At 39.3% G+C, this 25,858-nt stretch overlaps 1 protein-coding gene across 4 annotated transcripts in view; it reads right to left on the bottom strand.

The window, feature by feature from the left end:
- Acvr1 (activin A receptor type 1) overlaps nucleotides 1-25,858 on the bottom strand; it is a 124,610-nt gene that overhangs the window by 23,241 nt on the left and 75,511 nt on the right. For all 4 annotated transcript variants that reach the window (XM_048345434.1, XM_048345438.1, XM_048345435.1 and 1 more), the window contains 3 exons: nucleotides 9,299-9,562; nucleotides 6,529-6,740; nucleotides 2,830-2,929 (listed from right to left, as the gene is read on the bottom strand). In XM_048345434.1, the coding sequence (XP_048201391.1) occupies nucleotides 2,830-2,929; nucleotides 6,529-6,740; nucleotides 9,299-9,562 (576 nt within the window). The remainder of the gene's footprint in view (nucleotides 1-2,829; nucleotides 2,930-6,528; nucleotides 6,741-9,298; nucleotides 9,563-25,858) is intronic.

The following is a 25,858-nucleotide window of genomic DNA, read 5'->3' as shown; positions in this document are numbered from 1 at the left end:
CTGTAGTGACTTAATTGTGAACTGACCTGTCTCATGTTCATTATCAGTATGTGTCCCTTTTCCTTCTTCTCTGTAATTACATGTAGGGGTGATCAGGGGTTGGGATGGGAGGTAATTACCTGGAGACCATGAGGACCAACTTGAGGCCAAATCAGCCTAGATGTCAACGCAATAGGAGACATAGCTTACAGGGCAGAGAGGCTTTCTGACCAGACACATGGCAACAGGGACCATAATGCTGTGATTAGCAGCTACAGCAGCACCCACATGTACAAAACAATAGTGCTTTTCTAGAAAACTAAGCCAAAGCATTGGCTTAGTTTGGGATAGCATCCCAAACATGAAAAGAAGGCAGGCCTGTCCACAGGACACCTCGGAGCACTCAATAAAACCACTGAATCAGACGCAGGGTATGATGGCCCAGAGAGAGTGCTTGCCTAGCATGAATGAGGCCCTGAATTCCATACCCAGCACTGGGACAGGGAGAGACAAGATACCGAAAGTGGGTTCCCTGATGAAAACCAACATCCCTATTCAATACCAATGATTGATCTAAAAGGACTTTATGTGTAGCTGATAAGTGCTGTCAGATAATACAAAATCTATTTAGTAGATTCATTTTAATCAAGTCAAAGCAATTGCTCAGCACTGGGAGCTAGAGATAAGGAAGAGCACTAAGATGCTATGAAAATCAGCTGCTAGAAAAAAATATATGCTAATATTTTCCTGCCTTGGGTTCCATTTTATGTCTTGATTTTTTTTCTTCATTTTTTCCATTGGAAAGGAAAGAAAAATATCCCAAAGAATTATAGATATAAAGTTGCGTCAAATCTCTTTTTTTTTTTTTTGGTTTTACTTTAAGAAAACAGAAGATATGTGGCAGGGTATGTAGATAAAATTAAAATAGAATTCTATTTCAATGGTTTTCAAATTACTTCTCAGTTGTCAACGGCTTTTTGCAAATGCAAGCTTAGGCAGAAGCCCCTAAAACAAAAGAGAATTGCCTGATAGTCCTCATCAGAGAGTCCTACAAAGATCCATCCAGGCATCTGAAATTTAGAGGTTACTGGGAACTGCAAAGGACTGATCTGCCAACTTCCCAGGTTTTTGAACTACAATTAATAAGACCATCCAGGCAATTTAATAACTTTCTTTTCACTGAAAGCTGTAGCATACACCACAGGTTTCTAAAGAAACCTTGCTTTCAGTGAAGACTTTAGTGTTTAACCCAGCAAAATGCAATCAAATATGCACTGCTCCAAAACATGCCAAAGAATACTTATGGAACCAGAAATGGCATGTATTCACAAAGGTGCAACTGGACTTTGGGGCTAATCTGAGAGTACTGAGCTACACTGCTACCCTATAAATGGTGAATATCTGGGACAGAAAAGAAGAGGGCTTTCTTCCCATTACTACCTAAACTCCTTATTCAGAATCAGGCAGAACGCAGGATTGTACAAGACAGACAGCTTTGGTTGTATGTAATAAGCCTGTACAGGGCTTTTCTACCTTTCTCTATTCTTAGTCTGCTGTGGAGGAGTCATGAACAGTGGAAAGCAATGTCAGAAACTACAGACCTAGAGAAAAGGCATCACAGCTGCTGCTCTGCCCACCTCCTCAATTTCTACTACCAACTTTAGGAATAACTCTCCATGAAGACAAGAAGAGAATCTATGTCAGTAGTGAGGAGGTGCAGGAAGCTATGATGTACAGCTACCTCCCCAAAGCAAAAGATGATAGGACAGGAGCTATGATGCCTGGACAACAGGAGGTATATGGTAACTTTATATCCCTGCTCTATAGCCATTCTTGTATGCCACTGGAAAAAGTATTGAAAACTCATTTGCCAAGTGCAAACACCCAAACTTTTAAAAAGCATTTGTAAGTTGGGTGCTGGTGGCTCACACCTGTAATACTAGATTCTTGGAAGGCTGAGATCTGAAGACTGTTCAAAGCAAGCCTGGGCAGGAAAATCTGTGAGACTCATCTCTAACCACCAAAAAAACTAAAAGTAGAGCTGTGGCTCACAGTGGTAGAGTGCTAGCCTTTAGGAAAGAACCTCAGAAACAGTACCTATGCCCTGAGTTCAAACCTCAGAATCAGTGTAATCATCATCATCATCATCATCATCATCATCATCATCATAGAATAAGTGGTAGAGCACCTACTTAACCAGTTCAATCCTCAAAGTTCAAATCCAATAATAACAAAAAAAGAATAAAGGAGCACAAATTATACATATGCTGTGATTATATCAATGTAAATATATATTCTTAAATGGGGAAAACTATAGACTATGGAAAATATATAGCTCTTGCTCGAATAAAGTAGTTAGGAAAATACTGTTCATGCAATTTATTTCATTTTAACTGTTAATAAATAGATATATTTGTTAAAATTATTTGTTTTTTAAAGAGGGGAAGAATGAGAAGGATTAGAAATTTGCAGTAAAGAACTTTACTGTCAATAAACCTAGTCATGTCAGATTATGCTATTGGAAAGAGCCAAATCAATTCATTTTTAAGTATTTCCATCAGCCCAAAGGGTTATTTGCAACTGAAAGCTTTTGTCTGGGCATCCTCTATACAGTAGTGTCAACACATTCAGGCAGTCAAGCATGAGCCATAAAGAACAGAGACCACTGGGCTCCCTCACATGGCTTGACATGTGGTAAGCTGCAACACACAGCAGCTTGGTCTTTCCTTAAGTTTAACATGGAAGCAGTAGGCAACAGAAACAGAACTAACAGAACTTCCAAGTTACATCCTACATCTGGAGCCACAACATACTGTGTATCTCCCACCAACGAAGGGAAAAAAGAATTACCGACACACTCCAACAGTGTAATCTGTCGAGCCACTGTTCTTTGAACCAAAAAAGGAAGACCGGAGCCACTTCCAGATGTGCATGAATGATCCAATAAATCCTGTGGTTTAAGACAAAAAGAAAAAAGAAACAGCTGAGCAGAAGCTCCTGGTTTAGTTTTAGCAGGTATGACATTGTAACTCACATGAGGGCATCCGTCTATACACACATTGGCATGCAAGGAAAGCCCCATTGGAGAAGGCATGCTTTTGTTTCCTAGGAAAACTAAAAACCAGCCCTTTCCTTAATAGGTTTTTCTGAGGGATTTGGAGCCCCCCTCCTTTCAAAATACAGAATATATAGAATCCAGTATATTTCCTGGATAAAGAAATTTTAAAAGCAAGAAAGAACACAGGAGGAAGCAGATGAACAGGGAAGGATAGGGCAAGAAGGGACAATACAAGGACAGAGCATTCAACTCCACGAACTGGGTATAATTTACCATATTGTGCTATGTTCAGTAAATGTCTATCAAATGATCTGTTGTAGTTGCCATGCCAACTAAGAAAGCCTAATTAGAAACAAACAAATTAGGACTATGAACAAACAAATGTAGTGTTTTTAAAAATGGAAAGGCTCCAATAACCACGTGAACCATTAAATTGGTACACTCAGCAGGGATGGACTCCCTGGATGGAGGTTATCTTTTAGGGATATGAGGAGCAAAAGGGTCACTAAGTTAACATCTACTTGTCATTTTTAAGGAAAAAATTAAATTATGAATTTCATTAAAACCAGACTCCCAAAGCGACTTCTACAAATGAACATACTGACAAAAAAGGATTCTTAGTTAATTCATTCATTAAACTTCCTTTCTTACACATAGTGTAAGCCAAGAATATGAAGTCTTTTTGGTATCAAGCACCAACTTTGTGTAATAAACAATACTGTGCCTGTGGTATTGGTGGCAATTTGTAGTACTCTTCCTCTCCCATACTTTTAAACTGTCCTACTGAAGCAATACATTGATTTCTGTGAATTTCATCTTCCTTCACTTTCAGTCTCAGAGCAAAATACTGTTGATCAGCAGAATTACCAAAAGCTGAGCATCCACAGGAAGAAATTCAGAGCCCTTACAAACCATAAAAGGGATAATCAACAAGAAAATGAGTGTAGATGAAATACTCTATACCTCCTAGTCATTTGTTCTCTTGCTGTTTTTCTCCCTCTATTCATTCAATTACTTTATGAGAAAAATAATTCTGCAAATTAATGTTGAACTTAAATGTGTAGCTTATCATAATGTATATAATTTTTGGCTCCAAACTCAGTTTATGTGTTTTAGAGGGAACATGAAGTCAATCAAAGTGTAATAAACATCTCCATCAACTTCTGGGTCCCAAAATGTAGGCCAGCAGTAAAGGGAATGGGAATGCCTTGCTGAATCACACCGATGAGCATCTTGCTTAAATAAGCAAGCACATAGAACAATGACAACTTGCTTTAAGAACTACATTCCTTACTATGTTACTATGTCATGATATAGTATCATGTGACTTGGTGGAGCTTAGATGACTGTTTTGGCACATGCACTTGCTCCTCTTTCAAATCCTAGATTCTATTTAAACAGTAATTTACATTGGATATTCCAATTATTACCCCTGGCAATTAGTTATGTTAGCAGCTATGAAGCAGAAAGTTCTGACTAATCTATTTTAGGGTCTTGCTTTGCTAAAGCTTTGTGAGGATTTATCCTCGTATTTTCTTAAATAAACTCACTTAGTTTTCCTTAAAGCTTGGAATCGATTTCTGAGTAAATGTCAAACAAAATAATTACACTTTTCTGTTTCTAAACTGGTGTGTCTATGCTCATTGTCCCAATTCCATGATACCAAACTTCCGTACCTAGAAGAAAACTATACACGTTTACATGTATTTTCTCTTTCTTATAAATTGACTACTGGCCCAATGTTAGGGCACATGGCAGGGGAAAATGCTTCCTAGCCTGAATCAACCATCAGACATGCTAACAGCTCCTTTGAGGTGGGTCCGACCCAGCTGAACACCTGAGCTACACAAAGCCACTGCCCAAAATGCATCTTCCGTAGCAAAAAGGAAGGTGACTCAATACAAGACAGTTTTAGATGATATATAGTACAGCATCAACATTGAATCACATTATAAAGACATGACCTTCATTGTCTCTCATCTCATTAGGTTGGCAAGGAGATCTTCAATTTGGCATCCGTGTCTTTTATACCTCTTAATATTCACAAAACTTCTGACTTTCTCAGAGATCTAGGTCATACCCATGTAGGATTTGCTTTATATTCTTCATTCTTTATATAGCTTGAGGTAATTTTATTTACCAGTAGTCTCTCCTTGGACTAAAGTTTTTTTAATTAATGCTTGACAAAACAAAATTCTGAACTAGCTAAAAGAAAGCAGTCACTTTTAATGTGATGTCACCATTTTAAGATATGCTAAAGAGTAAGTTTTTTGTTTAGTTTTGATTTTGTTTTCTGGGACAGCATCTTGCTGCACATAGTTAAAGCTGACATCAAACGCATGATCCTTCTGCCTCTACCTCCTAAGTGCTGGGATTACCAGGCATGCACCACCATGTCTGGCTAAAAGAATGATTTTTAAATGTATAAATAAAATGGTTTGCATGTTAAATAAGTAAAGTGAAGCTATCTTGAATTAATATATGCTGCAAATGTAATGTGTACACATTTTTTTTAAAAAATCACTCAAAAGAATGTAAAATATCTCAGTAACTTTACTGGCAATATGCTGAAATTATTAAAAAATTGCATGTGCTGAGTTGTGCATACTGTTCAAATTAACTATACCTGCTTTACTTTATGCTTTGGGTTGTTTTTTTAAGTGGCTACTTGGAAATTTTAAATTATATATAGCTGGTTTACAAATTATTGCTGGACAGTACTGACTCAACCAAATGACTGCTCTCCCCACAAGGGGGCAGCCCAGGAACACAAAAATCTAGTAGTTACTTGGATGTCAAGTATTTTTTAAGTATTAAATTAGAGGGTGCTGGAATAATCAAGAAGGGGTATAGATTTACTATTATATAAAAAGTCCTTCCTTCCTTTACTTTTGTCTCAGTCCCAGGAGTTGAACTCAGGGTCTAGAGACTGTACCTGAATTTATGTGCTCAAGGCTAATGCTCTACTACTTCACAACTTCATTTTCAGCTTTTCTGGTAGTTAGGTGGAGATAGGATTCTCATGAACTTTCCTACCCAGGCTGGCTTTGAACCACAATCCTCAAATCCTCAAATCGTAGCTTCCTCAGTAGCTAAGATTACAGGTATGAGTCACCAGCATGGTGCTTCCCTTCAAAACGCTTTCCTTTTTTTTTTTATTTGGGGGGGGGGGGGGGGGAGTCCCTAAAAATGAAGCAATTGAATGCCACCAATGTATATAGCCCTCAAAAGTTGCAGGTAATCATTCTCTATCCCTTTTCCTTTATTTCCAAAATAAAGGTAACTCCCAAGAATCTGCTAAAATAACTCATTTCCCACTCCCCACTTCCTTCAATAACTGAAAAGGATGCTCTCACATAAGGAGACTGAACAGCATTAGGACTAAGTGACCAATGACTTCTACGTGCACTGCCCACGCACTGTTGGCCAGAGGAAGAAAGTATCTTCGGCCATCTTCGCTATGCTCAGGATTCCCTGTGGGTCACACTTACTGCTAAAGTGCTGTCTCCAACATTGGTGGTGATGAGCCCTTCGATGGTGCCGTACTCCACATCTCTGGGATTGAGGCGTTCTTGGTTGCGCCTTTTAAATTTTCGGAGAGCTACTCCCAGTAGGCAAGCTAGAAGGCATACTGCAAACACCAGAGAGAGAATAATGAGGCCGACCTCCAAGTGGAAATTCTGTGTTCCAGGGAAGGATTTCCCTGGAGAAAAGAAAAGAGTAATTGCCTGTCAGGATCACTGTTTCCTTGTTATTTAGCATAACCAATATCCTAACAAGCAGCTTCTAATCCTGACCACATAGTCTTGCTAGTTACAAAGTGTTAAAATACTTCCTAAAACCTGGCCAACAGCCCAGCCATTTAAACTTATTCAATTAGATAGAACAAGAATTTGAAAAATACTACTGAGGTTTGATTGTATTAATGCCTGTATGTGAAAGTGCTTTTAAAATACATAGTACTTTACAAATCTTGGTATCACTCTTATTAACTAGATCTGAGATGTAAAGAGGTTTCTGTATCAAGCCTTCACAGACAGATACTATGCTGTAACTATGCTGTAATTATGAGAAAAAGCATGTATATGTTAAAACCCAATTACACATTTTTTGTTCACTCTTTAATATGGAATGTATATCTAATGTTGAATTCTCACTGATCTTTTTACATCATAATTTCTATATAGAAACCCATTCATACATCTGTGCATTCACTCACTCACATAGTCATTCACTGATTCCCTTCCTTGTTCAAACTTGTTCACTCCAATGTAACACTTCGGTAAATATTCTCAAAAGCTGCTCGGTGCTGGTGGCTCATACCTGTAATCCTAGCTACTCCAAGGGCTAAGATCTGAGGATCAAGGTTCAGAGTCAGCCTGTGCAGAGACTCTTACCTCCAAATAGCCACCAAAAAGCCAGAAGTGAAACCTTGGCTCAAGTAGAGCACTAGCTTTGATCAGAAAAGCTCAGGGACAGCATCCCGGGCCTTGAGTTTAAATCTCAGGACAAACACACATAAAAAAAAATTCTCAAAGGCTGTTTTCCCAGTGAGTTAAATCAAAACTTCTTCGACAGGGACAGTCTATAATCATGGTCTATAATCAAAGGATCCCTAAATAATAATCGCAGCCCCTTCATGCCATTCTATCTCAAAGCCCTGTTCTCTTCTACATCTGCTTTTACCTGTCTCAATGTTCCTGGCCCCTTTAGCAACCCTCTCTGAAGTCAAGTTTCTTTATACTAAACTTCTTTAATTTTCCAAGCCTTGGCTCATCTGGCACTCTGTGGTTACATTATCATTTCCATGATAAAGTAAACTAAACATTAAACTTACATTAAATTAAAGCAATTAAACTCAACTTTAAATTGTAGACATAGCCTCTTAGATGAGAAATACTCTAAATAAAGAAAGTAAATCATCTGTTAAGACTTTGGGTTTAGCAGTGTCTTGCATCTGAGGACTTTCCTATTGCTGACATCCTAATCTTCACAGGAAAGCAGACATTTCTTCATGACCAACCTACCCTGCTGGTAAAAAGTTAACTCAAAAAACACAAGGGAGGGCTGGGGATATAGCCTAGTGGCAAGAGTGCCTGCCTCGGATACACGAGGCCCTAGGTTAGATTCCCCAGCACCACATATACAGAAAACGGCCAGAAGCGGCGCTGTGGCTCAAGTGGCAGAGTGCTAGCCTTGAGCGGGAAGAAGCCAGGGACAGTGCTCAGGCCCTGAGTCCAAGGCCCATGACTGGCCAAAAAAAAAAACAAAAAAAAAACAAAAAAAAACACAAGGGAAATACATTTTTTTGTTTTAATCATTTAAGTATTTGATCTCTCTTTTCTAAACCTTGCATTATTCACTCTTATTTCCTCATCAGAATGTAACCTTTTCTATCTGTAACATTAAAAATTTCTATAACATGATCTTTTATTAGCATTCTGGTTTTTTTTCTGCCTCCTCTCTGCCAGCTGACAGTTCTGTCAGTGAGTGCTCCTCATGGCTTCTTTTACTCCACTTTGGGTTTTTTTTTCTTCTTATTTTATGAGTGCAAAATTAAATAATTATACCTATTAAAAGTGTACTCCATATTAAGAGAATAATTTTGGCTTAGAGTGTGTCTGTGTTCATCTTTGCAGGGACTTGAGATAGCAATTTACAGTTCATTTTACAGGGAACTGCTTTTAGAGGAGGACAGATTTTCAGAGAATATAGAGTCCATAATAAACACACAAAGAAGATTCCATACAGGGTTCATGCTATCTATCTCTCACTGGACTAGAGGATTCAGCAATGATGTCGGGGAGAGGAGGTTAAGTGAGCCTTTGTCTCTTTCCTCATATGGAAAGAAAAGCAGTCCATTTGGGAAGCAATCTAACGTTCTACTTTTCTCCCAACATGTGTGACCTAGAGATATATATTTACTAAGCAGGATTACTTCAGAATCTTGAGAGACATCACAGCCTCTGAACAGAAAGTGATGTGGGGAGCCATGTACCTGGTTTATAGCCAACTAAAGAGAATTGGGCTGCCAATCTGTCTCCAAGGTAAATGCTATCTTCCCTAAAATGTCCACCCTACTTTAGATTCCAAAAGAATATGACCTTTTCTCCCTCACTTACATCAACCTTCCATGTGGCTCACTGCCTCTGGTTCAGAAAGGAGGGGGAAAACCTTGTAGTTGAGTAGACCTTTAAACCCAAACACACTCAAGACATTAATAAAACTCCACAATCTAGAACAAGAGGAGGCCATGGGAACCTTTAGTGGGCAGCTGGGCAGTGATGTTCCTGTTACACCAGTCCCCTTGGCAGCATTCCACGGCTTGGCCAGGTGAAGGTGGGGTCTTACAAGTCATCTTCCCCTGCTCGTACACTTGAAAGCAGCCCTTCTGGTACACATGGAAGCCATCGTTGATGCTCAGTGAGGAGAAGCACTGCTGGCCTTCACAATGGTCCTCATTCCCGCAGGACAGACCTTCACATACACACATGTACAGTTTGGGGCTGGCCTTTGAATTCTCATCTGCAAAGGAGAGAAAGGAAGGGGAAAATATCACTTGGGTGAGTTTCACACACACACAAACACATACCACCATGGAAACAAACAGCATCTTTCCAGACCCACTTTAACCGCATTCCCAGCAGAAAATCATCACCACTTGACCAATCACCAAATAATCATCACCTCTCAACTAATGAATGCACTTGCATATGCTGTGGCCTCTTTTTTTTTTTTAACCTCATATTAAGCCCGAGGCTAGTTATCATCTCTCCACAGAGACAGTGTTTACCTTACTTTGAAATTGTTGTGCCTTTCCATCCCAATTCCTGCATCCAAATAACATGTTCTACTACAACAAAATGTCTATCATCTTTATTCCTTACCTAAAACAGCTTAAAACAGTTCCTGTCAGCTCTGTACAACTAGTGAACCAAACAATACAGACTAGCATTCTGCCTCAGAACCTAACCACTTCAGAAATACACTAATATAATCAGTTTTCAAGATTAGTAGACTATATCCACAACTCTATGTTATTAATATTTCCAGCCAGATGGTTAGACTAAGTATTCGATCATAGACTATTAAAATTTTATGTGGATTCAGATGGGAATGAATAGCTGCTTAAGGATTTTCAAACAGGGGCTAGAGGGAAGCATGGCTCAAGCCCACCTAATATCAATCCCTGAAGTTAAATTTCAGTACATCTTCCAAAATAATTAATTTTCACCTAGCAGGAGAAAAATGGTACCAAAAACCCACAATGAGGACACAAGGAGAACAGGGAAAGCTAATTTCTACAATAAGGTACCCTCTAAGAGCAAAGGAACCTGCCAAGTTAAAAAATCCAACAAAAGAGAAGCAGAGCCATATTATAAGGAAGGACAGGAAACAGACCTCCCAACTGACTCTTTCTGAAAACACTTATTTGCAGATTTCTTCCCCCTCTTGTGGGATTGACTAGTTTAGACTTGCTGGTTTCAACAGTTTACACCAGTGGGAAGGAAAATGAGGACAGAACATACGCAGTCCAGACTGGAGGCCACTGATTAGTTAGGCAAGGCCACTGTCCCTGAAGCACTGTTCGTACGAGGCTTTCAGAGCTCCTCCAGAGGTCTATGGCACAGACAGGGTACTTGCTGATCCTTGAACCCCTCAGCAGTGGATCTGTGAGATGAACTGCTTCTTTCTTAAAATAACAGGTCAGATGGCTGTGCTTTCAAGAGAAGACCTTAAGGTGAGGTCTTGGAAAATGTCAAGTTCATTTACACAGGTTTGTGTGGGTGTGTGGAGATGTGGGTTATCTCAAACAGGGAAAAGTGTTCTTAATCTTTCTTTTTCCCTTTTCAAAGAAGTGAAAAAATAGTTCACTGCCCACTGTCATGTGGGTGCCTCATCACACAGAGTAAGTGCATGCAGACACAGAGACTCAGACTTCTATTTATAATTGACTTGCTAGTTCTTTTGAAAGCCACAAGGGGCTCATCCAAAAGCAAAGGCATGCCTGAAAGCAGAAAATCCAAAATAGCCGCTGACAGTGCTATGTGTGTCACCAGTCTCACCCATGAGAATGAAGAGCCCTTAAACATTTTTAATGAGTAAAAATTTTAATGAGTAAAGAAATAGCCTTTATTTTCCCTGCCTAGAGAAATCCAACAGGAATTCCAGCAGCTATCTATTTCTATGAGGATATGAAACATATATATCTGCTGACATAATCCGGCAAAAAGTTTATACTTGCCAAAAGAGAATTGCAAGATAATATTTCTAGGGAGTCTAGACATGCTCACCAATCTTGAGTGGCATGAAACTGGGCGAGGGCTGCCAACTATGCTGCCCAAATGTGATGGTTCTTTGGAAGGAAACGAATGGGTGAGGTAAAGGGGACAGTTAATAGTGTCATACTGATTTGTTTGTGGTCTATAATAAACGACTATATTTTTCAGACTGTGAAATAAGGCAATTAATGCAAAAACTGTAAATAGTTTACATTTTAAATATTACTTTACATATTGGAATATAACATTTTATACTTTAAAACTACATTTTTAATTCATGTATAACCAATGGTATATATAGAGAGAGAGATAGAGACAGAGAGAGAAAGACAGAGAGAGACAGAGCTCATACACTGAGGAGTATATGCTAGCTGGTACTAGGTTAAGATGACAGGCTAATGTTGGAATGAGGAGGTAAAATAAAAATAAAAATAAGGAAGCAGTAACTAGGTACTAGTGGCTCACACCTACAATCCTAGCTACTTAGGAGGCTGAGATGCAGAAGAACATAGCTTAAGGCCAGCCCAGGCAGAAAAGTCTGTGAGACTCCCTAAAAAAGCAGGGCCAGAGACATGGCTCAAGTGGTAGAGCACTAGCCATGAACATGTTTAAACCCTGGTAATGCAAATAGATACATATATATACACATATATGTATGTACATACATACAAAACAGAGAAGTAGCTATTCATAGATTTACAATACTAAGAACATAATTTACTCAACTCCTTGCATTTAAGACCCACTAGGAACAACAACTCCAAACAGCTTTGGATTATATATAAAGAGCCTGTTCACCAATGATGCTGGGAGTATACCTCAGTGTCACAGTACATGGTAACATGGGTATCCAGGGGTTTGACCCCCAGTGCCACCAAGAACAGACAAAGAAATGAATGAGCCACATTACCAAAGAATTAATGACACATTGTGGTTTTAATTAAAAATGTCAAAGTAGTACTTTCTCTTACGTGCTTTCAGGATAAACTGTTATCAAAGCTCCAACCCAAACGAAACTCTAAATCCAAAGATACAAGAAGGGACACTGCTTACCCAAGGTCTCAAGTCTTTCACAGGATGAGAAGACAGTCTGACAGATGTTTATACTATAACCTAAAGAACTTTGCCAAAAGGGAGAACCCTCGAATAATTACAGTATTTAGTAAAAGTCAGCTCTCTACACCCACTCCTCTACAGCATACACAGGCATCAAGTGACTTTGACTTTAACCAGATCTTAGACCTGTGGTGTCACAAACTGAGTTAAAGGTATTCACCTCTTTTTTTTTCTTTATTGTCAAAGTGAAGTACAAAGGGTTATAGTTTAATACGTAAGGTAGTGAGTATATTTCTTATTCAACTTGTTACTTCCTCCCTAATTTTCCCCTTCCCCACTTCCCTCCCCTCCCATGAGTTGTACAGTTGGTTTACACAATATAGTTTTGTAAGTATTGCTGCTGTGTTGGTTTGTCCTTTTATCCTTTGTCTCTCGATTTTGATATTCCCTTTCCCTTCCCTAGTTACAACATACGTGTATACATTATCCAGGGTACTAAAATCAGTTACAGTGATATCAGGGGTAAAACCACAGGAAGAGAATATTGAAAAAAAAAAAGGGCATGGTTTCACATGGCATGTTGAAAATAACTACAACAGTGATATAGCCCTTGCTTCCATAACTTGAAGTTCATTTCACTTAGCATCATCTTATGTGTTAGCTCTTGAGCTATTCTGCTAGGTCTATGCTAGACGTGTACTAATTGTTCCCTATGAGGGAAACCATAGAGTCCATGTTTCTTTGGGTCTGGGTCACTTCACTTAGTAATGATTTTTTCCAAGTCCTTCCATTTCCTTATGAATGGGGCAGTATCAGTCTTTCTGACCGATGCATAGAATTCCATTATGTATTTGTACCACATTTTCGTGATCCACTCATCTACTGAGGGGCATCTGGGTTGGTTCCATATTTTAGCAATGACAAATTGTGCTGCGATGAACATAATTGTGCTGGTGGCTTTAGTGTGGTCTTCCTTGTAATCTTTTGGGTAGATGCCCCAAAGTGGGGCTGCTGGGTTGTAGGGGAGCTCTATGTTTAGCCTTCTGAGGAACCTCCACACTGCTTTCCAGAGTGGTTGACCAAGTTTACACTCCCACCAACAATGTAGTAGGTAGGGTTCTTCCCTTTTGGCCACATCCCCTCCAGCATGTTATTATTAGTTTTCCTGATAATGGGCATTCTTACTTTCTTAATAAAGGCCCAGAAATGCAACAAATCAAAGAAAGGTTGGACAAAAGGGATTGCATCAAACTACAGAGCTTCTGCACAGCAAAGGAAATAGCTTGAAAGATAGAAAGCCCTCAGACTAGGAGATCCTTACCGGCCATACATACCTAAAATATACATAGAACTAAAAAAATTAAATTCCCCCAAAACAAATCTTCAAAGAACTAATGGCCCCCTCAACAAATGGGCTAAAGACCTAAAAAGAGACTTCTCTGAAGAGGAAATGAGAATGGCCAAGAGACACATGAAGAAGTGCTCTACATCACTGGCTATAAAAGAAATGCAAATCAAAACAACACTGAGATTCCATCTCAACCCAGTAAGAATGTCTATTATCAGGTATTCAGTTCTTATCAAATACTCTCCTTCAATCTTCTATATCCTCCTTATAATTGTATAACAAAACCAAGGACTACTTCCGAGTTAGTAATTCTTTTCAGTCAAACGTAAAAGGAACCAGAATTTGCATATCATACCAATCATACCAAGGACAAAGAAAAAGGCAAAGCAAAATGGCTGTTAATGATGTGTAATAACTAACTCACAATCTTTGATGGGGGAACCATAAGCTTCTTGAGTGCAGTGATTAGTAATGGGAAAGTATAAAACTTGAACTTCTTTTCTCTTCTGCTCTTCACACAACATTTCATCTTTTTAATTAGTACATTTCCATAGAACACATTAGCATAGTCCTTCATGCATTTATCTTTTTAAACTATAAACACAAATATAAAGACCTTAAATTCATAGGGAGATGAGAATGACTGACATTACACATACATTCATTAAATGCCACTGTGGACATTTCATCTGACAAGACTAGGTTAGTACAAGGAGATGCCAAAAGGATATTTTGAGCTAGGATTACTAATTCAACAAAGGTTAAAAACAAGGTAGAACCATTTCAGATCTTAATATCCACAGTACTTAGGACTACCACAGGTCTTAAATGCCCATGAATCACTTTTTTCAGTCTTGTCAAATTTAGGAATCACATAACATGTGTGGGCCTGTGATATTTTATTTGGGGTGGGCGTGTGGGTAGGGAATGCCTTTAAAAGTCTAACATAAAAATGTGCAGATCCCTAATCTCTTGGGCCATGACCATAAATACAATATACATCAAGGCACATGGAGGAATGGATAATTATGTCCTGTGATGGATTTTCCACAATACAGACAGGAAGCACCATATCTGATGTAAAGTACTTTGCACCTGCCTGTGCAAATAACCAGGAAGTGCCCTGGCAGAAGGCAGCAAGTCTACTCCACCTAATTGACATTCATTTTTAAATAATTCAGTCATTTAAATGTCAAGCCAGAGGTATTCCCTTTCTGCAGAGCTCACCCACATTATTTGTTCTAGAAGACACCTTCCGGAATTACTCAGTGTTATGGCTGGCTTGGTGTGCCCTTTGTATCACCAGAATGAGGGCTGTGTGAAAAGGCTGGCAGGGCTGGCTGGGAACAGCAGCAAACTCTGACCACAAATGGAAGCTGCCTCCTCCTCCACCACCTCTTCCTCCTTCTCCTTCTCTTCAGGAGAGGGAGGCTACTGGGATTGTGGGAGACTGGGCTAGCATCACAAGCTAGAGGAGCAGGCTGGGAATCCCAGGAGTTCACCACGGCTAGATCTTTTAAAAGATTTGTCTTGTTCTGGTCAATACTCAGCTCACCATCTGGACACACCTACTCAGAGATTAATCATAAACTGGCAGAGGAAGTGGCAGAGCAAAGAGCATCACGGACTTCTTAAGATTGTAGTTGGTTATAATCCTACTTCATAGTAAAAAGAGTCATATTTGTGCTTAGGTGGGATTTTAGCAAACTAGGGGCTTATCTACCCCTACCTTCTCAGCTATGAACTTTATAATACTTTGAGGCATTAAAACTGATTGTTACTCCAAATGGTGCTTGAAAAAACCCAACATTGCCCCCTTAAGATCTTTAATACAAGACCAATGAAAAAAATGTTACAAATAAACAAGTAAATGTAACTATGATCCATCCTAGGGATCAGAGAAAGAAATTGACTGAAAATTTTTAGTCACCCCAAAGTAGCACATATAATAATGCAGTAATTAGACAGTGATTATAAAAGTCCAATAGCTCAGAAGTTGTATAGGCTAAAAAAAGGAACTACAAACATCCTTGGCATCCTTCCAACAGTCTAAACAATTCACTCATTTGAGATGGCAGTTTATATTAGGTTTATAGATTATGGAAGTTCTTCCATCGTCTCCTAATCCTAGAGCAGTTTGGCACCCCTCCAGAATCTGCAAACATTTGAGATCTCTGGCATTAAACAAAGGCTTAAGAAAGGATTTCGCAATGCCAGGTGTCAGTGCCAGCAAGCTTGCTCCTAAGACAGGAACACAAAGGTCCGTCCATAATGGCTACTGAAGGGCATTTGATCCTCTAGAAAGAAAGCAGGAAATGTGCTCAAGAGCAATATAAACCAAGTGTCCAAATGCTCTCCTATTATAAAACATTCAATTAGGGGAACCATATTTTTTTTTAATCAGAGACTGATGCTTAGTAAAGTTGTAAAGCCAAAAAGAAAATGTACTCCAGTAGTTATGAGAAAGAACAGAAGCATTCAAATGAGACTGCATATAAACTAGAACAAAAAATTCTAAGATTTTTTTTAATTCATAGTGCCTCTACAATATATTCCTTTTCAGTGTTCCCTGAGAAAATGGTATCCCCCATTCATTCAGCAACACAAATCTGATTCCCTTTGGCTTCCATCACTCTTCATCCTCCTGTTGTACACTTGCAAGTTCTTGGAAGGCTTTCCCTACTTCCAGATACTAAGGTATTTCAATGTAGAACCCTCTTCACATTGAATGCTTCCTTGTGGCCCTGCCAGCATTCCATCTACCCATCAACCATGCAGATCTCACTTCCTATGCTAACACCCAGCATTTATATTCACGTGGCTGTGGAATGCCCAGTCTTTTGCTCTAGACTGAAAGCACCATGAGGGTGGCACTCCACTTGTCCTGCTCACAGTTAGATGCCCTGCAATAGCCTCAATACTTGGCAGGTGTTCAAGCTTGATGAATATTTGCTGTGACATGAATTTTCTCTTCACAGGAAGGATCTGAAGGTGGGAAGAGACCTGATGCTGTTTTTTTTTTTTTTTTTTTTAACAGACTGAGCCCTATAAAGTTTTCAGATGTCAGCACACATCTTAAGACAAGGCTTAGTCACTGGGCCGGCATGTCTGTGCAAACAATTCCTCCTAAACGAGCATGCTGCACCAGCACATCTGTTGGCTACTTTGAGTTCCCATGTGTGGAAAATTAGTACTTTTTCTGGTACAGTAGGCTTTCCTGAACTTGTTTGTCAAAGACAGAAGTAAAATACAAGAGTTTCTAAAATAACGAACTCGTTAATCCACTAATAGAACATCTGGGCTTCTGTGGGTGGTCCTCCACTGGTTGGATGCTTTGAGGACTTTGGGTGGCTACAAAGCTACAGTGATCAAGGTCATCAAAACATAGCTAAGCGCCTTCAAGGGCAGCCAGTGTGGAGTGATCCATACAGGACGTAGCTGCTTAGCAGAGGAAAGGCTGACCCTGATCTTTAGTGCCATCCCTCCCACTGCCCCCCCCCCCCAGTAAAACAATGGTGAGTTCAACAGGAAATAGGGAAGAAAGAATTGCATCATAGCTGAAGGTGATAAGGATTCCTAAGTCATCCTGCATTTGAACTACTAAAGCTGAGAAAGAAAAAAAAAAAAAATGTGCCATCTGTTTACTTTGTGTCTGGGCTGACTCCTTGTCTGGGGTGGGGGGGGGGGGATTTTCTGTAAATTAAACCCATTGCAGCAGCCACACCTTCAATTTCAAAGCCAAAAACTCAGTCTGTGTTCAAGTGACTAACAGACTAAAGAACATTGTGGGATAATGACCTAAAACAATACTGGCCTGTGGGGTTTTTCTTTTTGTGTGCTTTTTTATGATTCTCTGAAGGTAGCAGGGACTTGCTTTCACACATCCACCATGCATGTGAAACAATTCCTTACTAAAAAGGAAAACAATCACCTCTTCATTTTGTCTTCAAGCTTTTTTAACGTCTGCTTCACAGTGGCTTTGTCTTCCGCTTCACTAAGAAACATGACTGCAAAGCCTAATGGGAATTATGTACTGAGGAATATTTTCATAGGCCACAAAATGCATTTTCTTCATATGTGCCAAAGTCCTTGTCTCAGCAAAGCTCCAATCTAGAGAGTTTGAACTTGAAGAAGAAGAGAATCCTAGTAACTTATTTATAAATGGCTCAGAGAAGCTATTCCTTGTTTAGATGTACAAGGTATCTGGGAATGTGATGTGAATTTTCCGTTCACAGAAAGGATTTAGAGATATAAGAGATATCTCAGGCTGGAAGCTGTCTGCTGTACAAGAAGGGCCAAGACCCCCTCCCCACCAGGTCTGGGGCTTGAACTCAGGGCCTGGGCACTGTCCTTGAGCTTTGCTCAAGGCTTGCACTCTACTACTTGAGCCACAGAGCTACTTCTAGCTTTTTCTGTTTAATTTGGTACTGAGTAATCAAACCTACAGCTTCATACATGGTAGGCAAGCACTCTACCACTAAGCCACATTCCCAGCCCCTTGACTCACTTTTAAATGTTTCCCACCTCTGTGACCATAGCCAGGGAGTACATGGCACACTGCTGTGGGTTTCCTCCCTGGATTCAGCATTGAAACATTTAGATATATCGGAAACCCTTTAACAAGGGGCCCTAAGAAGGCTAGAACATTGATGAAAGAGCTACCTCGAGGCTTCTCTCTGGTATTCAGGGACTAGGTCTTCCCTAAATTTGTCAATTTTGGCTCTTACGCCATTTCCAGAAGGCTTCAAATCACATAGATAAATCAGTCCAATATTGAACACAGCTACAATGGTAGCATCCAGAACTAAAGGGGAAAATATCCTGAGTTAATAGATGCCCTTTCCTAGCTCCCTACCCTATCCTATCTCAGAAGAGCAGAGTGATCAAGGTAATTTCTGTACCACTGTCTTTCCATCCTAGCTAAGGCCAAAGTGATTAAAACTTCAAAATAGGGTGAAAAATTAGCCCAGAGTCCAAACTTCTGATATTGCTACTCCTCTTTCCTAATTCACTTTTAAAGTCCTTAGCTAGTACAGAAACCCATGAAATGTTAACAAAGAAGAGATCCTACGTCTTCAGTCCCATGAGAACTGTCCTTTTGCATCTTTACAGTAGCCTTCATAGCCTGATTCCCTTGCATTATCTTCTTTTCTCATCAGTCTTAATAAATATAGTCCAAAAATTCAACATATTGACAATTGGCTTATTAGTTATATAGATTCCATAGTCACCATGAGAAGGCTGAGTTGGAGCATCTTGAGTTATTCTTTTTGGTCAAGCTTACAGGGAAGTTCCAAGTAGAAAGAGAAGATACCTTTTCAGAGTGCTATGAGCCAGAACTGGCTTTATGAACATACAATCTCTCCACCATGATCTCTGCATAATGGTGAATCATTCCCACTTTCCACAACAATGTTTGACCTCAACAGCGGAAAGCCGGCTAAATCTGAGATGTGTCACAAGGCCACTGGCAGAGGGGCAAGAATACCTAAACACAAACTCAGTCAAGAGCAACAGGCAAGTTACCACAGAGTTGCTTTGGTTCCAGTAGCTGCAGATCATTGCAAGACTAAAGATAACCCAAGAACCTATGGAGGGTCACTTTTAAATAGTAGCTTTAATACCACCAGTCATTGAAGAAGTATTTCCTTCCAGAGACTGCTTCCATCCACACTGTCATGCCAAACCTGTCTAACAATGGCAAGCCTGCTGGAGAGATGAAAGCCCAGAAGGAAATGGTAGGCATCCCAAAGGAGAGCAGACAGCTCACAACATGCTGTGATTCTGTTCTGCCATTCTGCATGTGCCCACATTTGGACAACTGGGAAATAATAATCTAGCAAAGAAGACACCTTGTAGAAGCCTTCTACACACACACACACACACACACACACACACACACACACACACAAGCAATTAAAGAACAGTGGTAAAAATAAAACAAAATAGTTTAACTCACAACCTCACCTTTCTAAATCTGAGGCAGCATAAACTATGGTTGACTGCACCCAAGAGTTTTTTAGGAAAACTTTCCCTTACAAGAGAAAATTTATTTAGATGAGAAAGGAGAACAGTACTGAGCCTTGTGACACATACTGTACATACAAAGCCACTGTGGCCCCAATAACCACACAAATGCCAATGGACCTGTGTAGAAGTCTGCTTCTTTCTTTGCCTTCCTTTCCTCTTCCCTTCTTCTCTTCCCTTCTCTCTCCTTTTATTTCTTTCTTTTATTTTTTTAAAGTATGGCCAGAATCCCTAGATCTTCTTGAGAGTCATTAAAATCTGCTCAGACTTCACCTGTTCTCCAAAGGAGTCCACGTTGTCCTAAATGGCAGGCAGCCAGGGGCTGATGTACAAAGGGACAGGTGCTCAGTGGGCTATTTTCAGTTGCTATCAGCTCATTGGGGAGCTTCACATGCTCAGGAGACAGGCAAGTTTGGTTCTGTTTCAAACTCCGGGCAGCCAAGAGACATACACCTTTCACAGCTGCCAAGACAACCAGCTGCCCAGTGCTCCTCCCAAGATGGGAACGACGAAAACCATGTAACCTGGCCAGCCAGCATGCCAGTGAGCAGGCTGTACCTCTCATTTCACTGCCTGGGTTATTCTGAGCTGGGCTTATTGACACTCCATGGCAACCCAGGAACAAAGGGCCAGCGAAAAAGGCCTTAAATGTCTTGCCAAGTTGCTAGAAAAGTCAGTAGCTCAGACTTCTGTTTTCATAGCAAAATTAGCAGTGGAATTATTATTAGATTGTTGTTTTGTTGCTGTTATTTGTGACCTACCTGTAAGAGAGCGCAACTTTTTTTGAACTAGCTTGTTTCAGTTTTTCACCATTTCGTTGAGATTAGGTGGAATGCCTTTGAAAATGAAGCATGCACGTCAGACTGTCCTAAAACTGTCCTGAGGACTAGTTTTTCTTATATCCCTTTCCTAATAATCATGCCACAATCCCTAATCGACTTCCATCACACTACTCTTTCAAGACACACAAATTCGGTCTTCACTAGCTCTCCACTGCCTTCAGAAAACCACCTTAAGCACAATGTTCTGCTCAACCCTAATTAATTCCTTCTCATGACTTGTGTTCCCATGAAGTCACTTGTCTAGGCTCATTCTTCTCTTGACTAAAATGCCCTTCCTTTGCTGCTCTAGTACCTACTCTTCCTTCAAAAACTCTGCCTTCCTAATCCCCAATTCAGATTCTCTATGACTTAACAGCCTTCCCCATAAGGAAAAGATTTACAATTTCAATGTAAACCTGAGCTAATTCCTTTGTATCTTATATATTCTCATGTTTATATTCCCATAATTACTAAAGTAAACACTATCTATTCACTTAAGCACCAACTATGTATCTGACAGTATCTTAAGACACTAGAGCTAAACACAGTGAATAATGACCAAGTCCTGGTCTGTCTCAGTCCATGGCTCACAGTGTCCAAAATGTATTCCTGAAGGCACCTCACTACAAGATAAGCACAGTTGCTATCTCCACCCTACCACATGACAACAAGAACAAAGAGATGAAATGGTCAAACAGCAAAAAAAAAAAAAAAAGAGAGAGAGAGATGACCAAAGATGGTGTGGGCCTAAGTCTCTTTCCATAAGTAAGTTTGATTTCTATACTTTCTTTTCAGAAGACACTTTTTCATTGACTCATTTGATTGTCAAAAATTATTTTAACTCTCTGCAAAAATTGAAAATGTGAAGTATATGAACTAGGAAGTATGAAATGAAAGATGACTGTAACTCTGTATGGCATCTTGTGGAGTAAGAATCAAATTCTGAATCACACTGTGGGTGGGTTTATGCCCTTGCCCATTCTTTACCAACTTTCTTACATAAATCTCTGGGTTTGGGTTGTTGTCAATTTGCCTTAGTGTAGGTACCAGGATTCAGAAGACTGATCATTATAGCTAAAAGAAAAACCATCTTCATCCTTCCTTTCTTTCTTCTCCAAAAATAATCACTGAGTAAAAACTACAGGTTAGATAATTTTTTTTTTCTTGATGGTGAATTTTACCACTACAATAAAATCCTTCCTCTTATTCCTTTTCTCCTTCCTACATTCCCCAAATATGCTTTTTTTTTTGGGGGGGGGTCAGTCATGGGGCTTGAACTCAGGGCCTGGGTACTGTCCTTGAGCTCTTCTTGCTCAAGGCTAGCACTCTACCACTTGAGTCATAGTGCCACTTCTGTCTTTTTCTGTATATGTGGTGCTGAGGAATCGAACCCAGGGCTTCATGTATATGAGGCAAGCACTCTACCACTAGGCCATATTCCCAGCTTCCCAAATATCCTTATCCTCAGAAAGTTCACATTCGACTCTAACCCATAACAAAGAATTAGCCTTAGCCACAGAATTAACTCTGGCTCTGGGAAATACCCTGCTCTCGGGGCTCAGATTCAGCTGATTAGAATCAGACAGCAGCTGTTCCAGTGTTATGACCAAGGCTGAGAAGGCGCAAATGTAAACTTCCCTCTTCCTGTCAAATCACTGGCTGGAAGAGAGAGGATGAAGTTGTAAGAAAAGAAAAATCAACAGGTTCTAGGCAGATTTGCTGGAGAATATACCAGAAGTCCTAAGGTCAGTAGTGAAGCTAACAGACTAGTGTTTCCTTTTGAAACAATGGGCTTTGACCCATTTGTGGGGAGTGAATTCAATTAAGTCAAGAAGGAATAAAGGAACATTATTAAGAAGCACAGTATGTGTGGGTCCTGCACACACACCAGGTCTTACTATAAAATGTTTCTTGCTGTGAATCACACTCAGAATTGGGAAAACCACCCCACCCTGCATCTTATGCAGCCTAGGAAGGACATGAGTTCTGAGTAATTTGGGCTATTTTGAATAATCATTATCTGTGGAAGCTAGCCTGAAGTCATCTAAGCTGCAGCCATTCCGGAAGACAGTTTTCAGCATCAGTAGAGTGGAAATTAATTTTTAAGACTTTTATTTTCTTGATGTTTTTATTTTTTAAAAAGGGAAAGTTATGTACTTGACAATCCTACAAGCTTCTCATGTTGCTCACTTCTCTACAGAGGAAAAGGCATCTCATTTCATGCTTGAGATCTACCTGTGTGTATAAAGGAAAAAGCTTTGAAGTTAACATATAGCGCTCTGACGACCTCAACGAAGTCCCATTATGAACTCCTATGTTCAATATTTAACTGTTTTTGATTGAGTGTTGAACATTCCCCTCTTAAAATCTCTATTTTAAAAGGTTCAAATGAGTTTAGCCACAGAGGAAATGAACATTTTCCACAAAGGAGGCTAACAACAAGCTTTGTTGCAGCTCCCCACTCACAGCTCATTGACAAACATTTTGTTAAATAAATAAATTTGACAATATGAAAACAATATCTTAAAAGGGTTCAGCTTCCTTATATTTATATCATGGACCCTGGCTATGGCAAACTGCCCAGTGAATCTCACCCCTCCCCCTAAAAATGTCCCTAATTTGATGAAAAGAAAAAAGATTTCATTCTGAACAAAGAGAATAGATTACAGTAATCAGAAATGAGAGCAACAAATTTAATACTGAGACATTTATTTTACATTCACTCACCCCTTCGAGAACTTCCTGAGTCCTCAATAATGAGATATTCAAAGAAAGGCTTATTCTCTTCTCCCCCCAGTAGCAAAGAGGGGCACCTTTGTGGACCCTAACAAAAAGTCCATTGAAGTTATCCCCTTCCTTCCTTCATTGAGTAATTGGGCTGGAAAGTCTGAGTGGTGATAGCTTTGGAAATACTAAAATCCAGTCAACTCCGGAAATAATTTAGGACTCAGGACAGGCCAAAATCACTTGCAACAAAACTGTATTACATCCAACCTCCTATGCTGTTATAATGGTTTGTAAATTTACTACAATGTGGGTTGTCTTTACTTTGAAATACTGTCAAAAGGCGCAATACTCCATTTTAAGTACTTGTGTCTTGGTCTTGTCACCTGTAAATGCACACAGAGACAAAAGGAAAGCCAAGCACGGAGGTTCTGCCTTCTCCCTGGTGGCATAATAGTAGTGTCTGACTATGATTAGTCCTATTAATGGGAAGGAAGGGGAAGAATACATAGGTAATTAGGACTCAAGTGCTCTTCTCTGTGAGAGCAAATGAAACTTTTCCTGTCGCTAGAGTTGTATAGCTAATGAACAGGAGAGATGATTACTGGTAGGAGAGACAAGAGAAGGAAAAAATACAAACGCAGAAACGAAAGGGCCTCATCACATGCTATTGTGAGCTCTCTTCTCATCCTCTCCAATGGGCTGGATTATACAGAAGACTAATAATGTTTGAAGGCCTTGAACATCATTATCAGAAATAGTAAAGCAGACCAACAGTTAGTATATACTAAATATTAATAGATACTACTTATAATCATCAAAAAGGTAGTTACAGTAAGCAGTATTTTCTAATTTTCTGTATTAGCAAACAAATAAAATAGAATAAAATAAACCCTTTTTGCCCAGTGTATTCAGTGTTCCATATAGCTTGAGAAATGTCTTCAGGTACACTCAAACTCAATCTAAATTACTGTTTTCGACCTACTCTTTAAAATGTTACCACTATTTGTAATCAATAAGAAATGTTTGGTTCTCAGCATCACATTAAAAAAAGAAAAGACAATGAACAAAAGAATAGGAAGAAAAAGCATTTGGGAAACAATGGAGGAAAACTGTTTAATTTGGTGTGTGGGTGAGAGGTTATTAGCACATAAAACTGTAGATATTTAACCAGGTGATGTTTTGACGCCTATGTATATTGTATAATCCTCAAACCAGGGTAAGCATACAAACACTTCACATTTCTTCCTGGTGAAAGAAAACATTCAAAATTTCTTTTTCTACATTTCTTGAAATAGCATTATCCTTACCGGTTGTCCCCCAAATTAACCACAAATCACTTATTTCTCCCATCTAACTGTGCCTAAGTATCCACTGCCCAACCTTTCTCCTCCCTGCTTGCTTGCTTGCTTGGAGCAGCGTCTCTGGGTATTGCTCTGACTTTCCTTTAACTACTAAGCTCAAGCAACTTTCCCACTTCAGCTTTAAAGTAGCTGAGACTTCAGGTGTGAACCACCATACCTGCCCTTTGTTTGTTTGTCTGCCTGTTTGTTTAGTGCACTCAGATTATACAACAAAATATATTAGAGCAAATCTCCATGATTTTTAGTTATGCCCCAAGAGTAACATGTAATATCACTGCTATGTAATTACTAAGGTGCCTTTGCTGCTATGTAAACATGAAATATGGGTCTATTTTCTTTTAAACTAGTATAGTAGTCTATAAAGCTTAAGTTAAAGTGCTAGTAAGAAGTTTGTTATCTTCTCTGTAACTTATCTCTTTTACATATTTTATACTTAACATTTGTTTTACAACTAAAGTTGAGTGTGTTAGAGTCTATTACGAATAGGGTTTTCTGTGTGTTTTTTCCCCAGAAAAATCCCAGTAAGTATATTCCATAGAATATGCACACTGTTGACAATTACAAGAGTTAAGAAGGAAGACAGCAACTGTGATCATGATTAGAGTGCTCTGGCTTAGAGTACTCACTGCATATTCTTTAAAAAGAAAACACAGCATTTCAACCCAAAGTTGATATGTTTATTCCTACCCTCTTGTCCATATCTGTGAACATATTTGAACCAATAGTACATTAAACAGCAAAATCTCAGTTGCAATTCACTTCTACATCCGCACAGAATAACAGGGCTGTTTCATTGTGTATTTCCACTGTATTGTGAAACAGGAAAGCTGGAAGCAGAAAAAGAATGCACTGTGACATTTTCCCACCTCTCTTTTTTTCCAATTCTTTCTCTTACCCCTCTTTTTCTTGCCAACTCATCTTTAAACCTGTATTTATTTTCTATCCAGCCTCTATCATATGCCCATGCATGCTATCAACAGAAGCACAATGCCTAATACCATACAGAACTGATAAAATGCCTAGAGAAAGGGGTAAAGTTTGGAATTTAGTCCTCAAGATTCTCTAGAGGAAAAATTCGAGTAAAAAGCATATTAAGAAATTTAAAAGAAAGGAGAAAATCTTACAAACTCGTTGGGACATATATCTTCAGAAATTGTCAAGGAACTCAAAGGGGGAGGGCAAAACTGAAGGGGGGGTAA

This window comes from Perognathus longimembris, chromosome 4, assembly GCF_023159225.1.
Source record: "Perognathus longimembris pacificus isolate PPM17 chromosome 4, ASM2315922v1, whole genome shotgun sequence".
Lineage (NCBI taxonomy): Eukaryota > Metazoa > Chordata > Mammalia > Rodentia > Heteromyidae > Perognathus > Perognathus longimembris.
The sequence above is the reverse complement of the archived record's forward strand: the minus strand, read 5'-3'. Positions and strand labels throughout refer to the sequence as shown.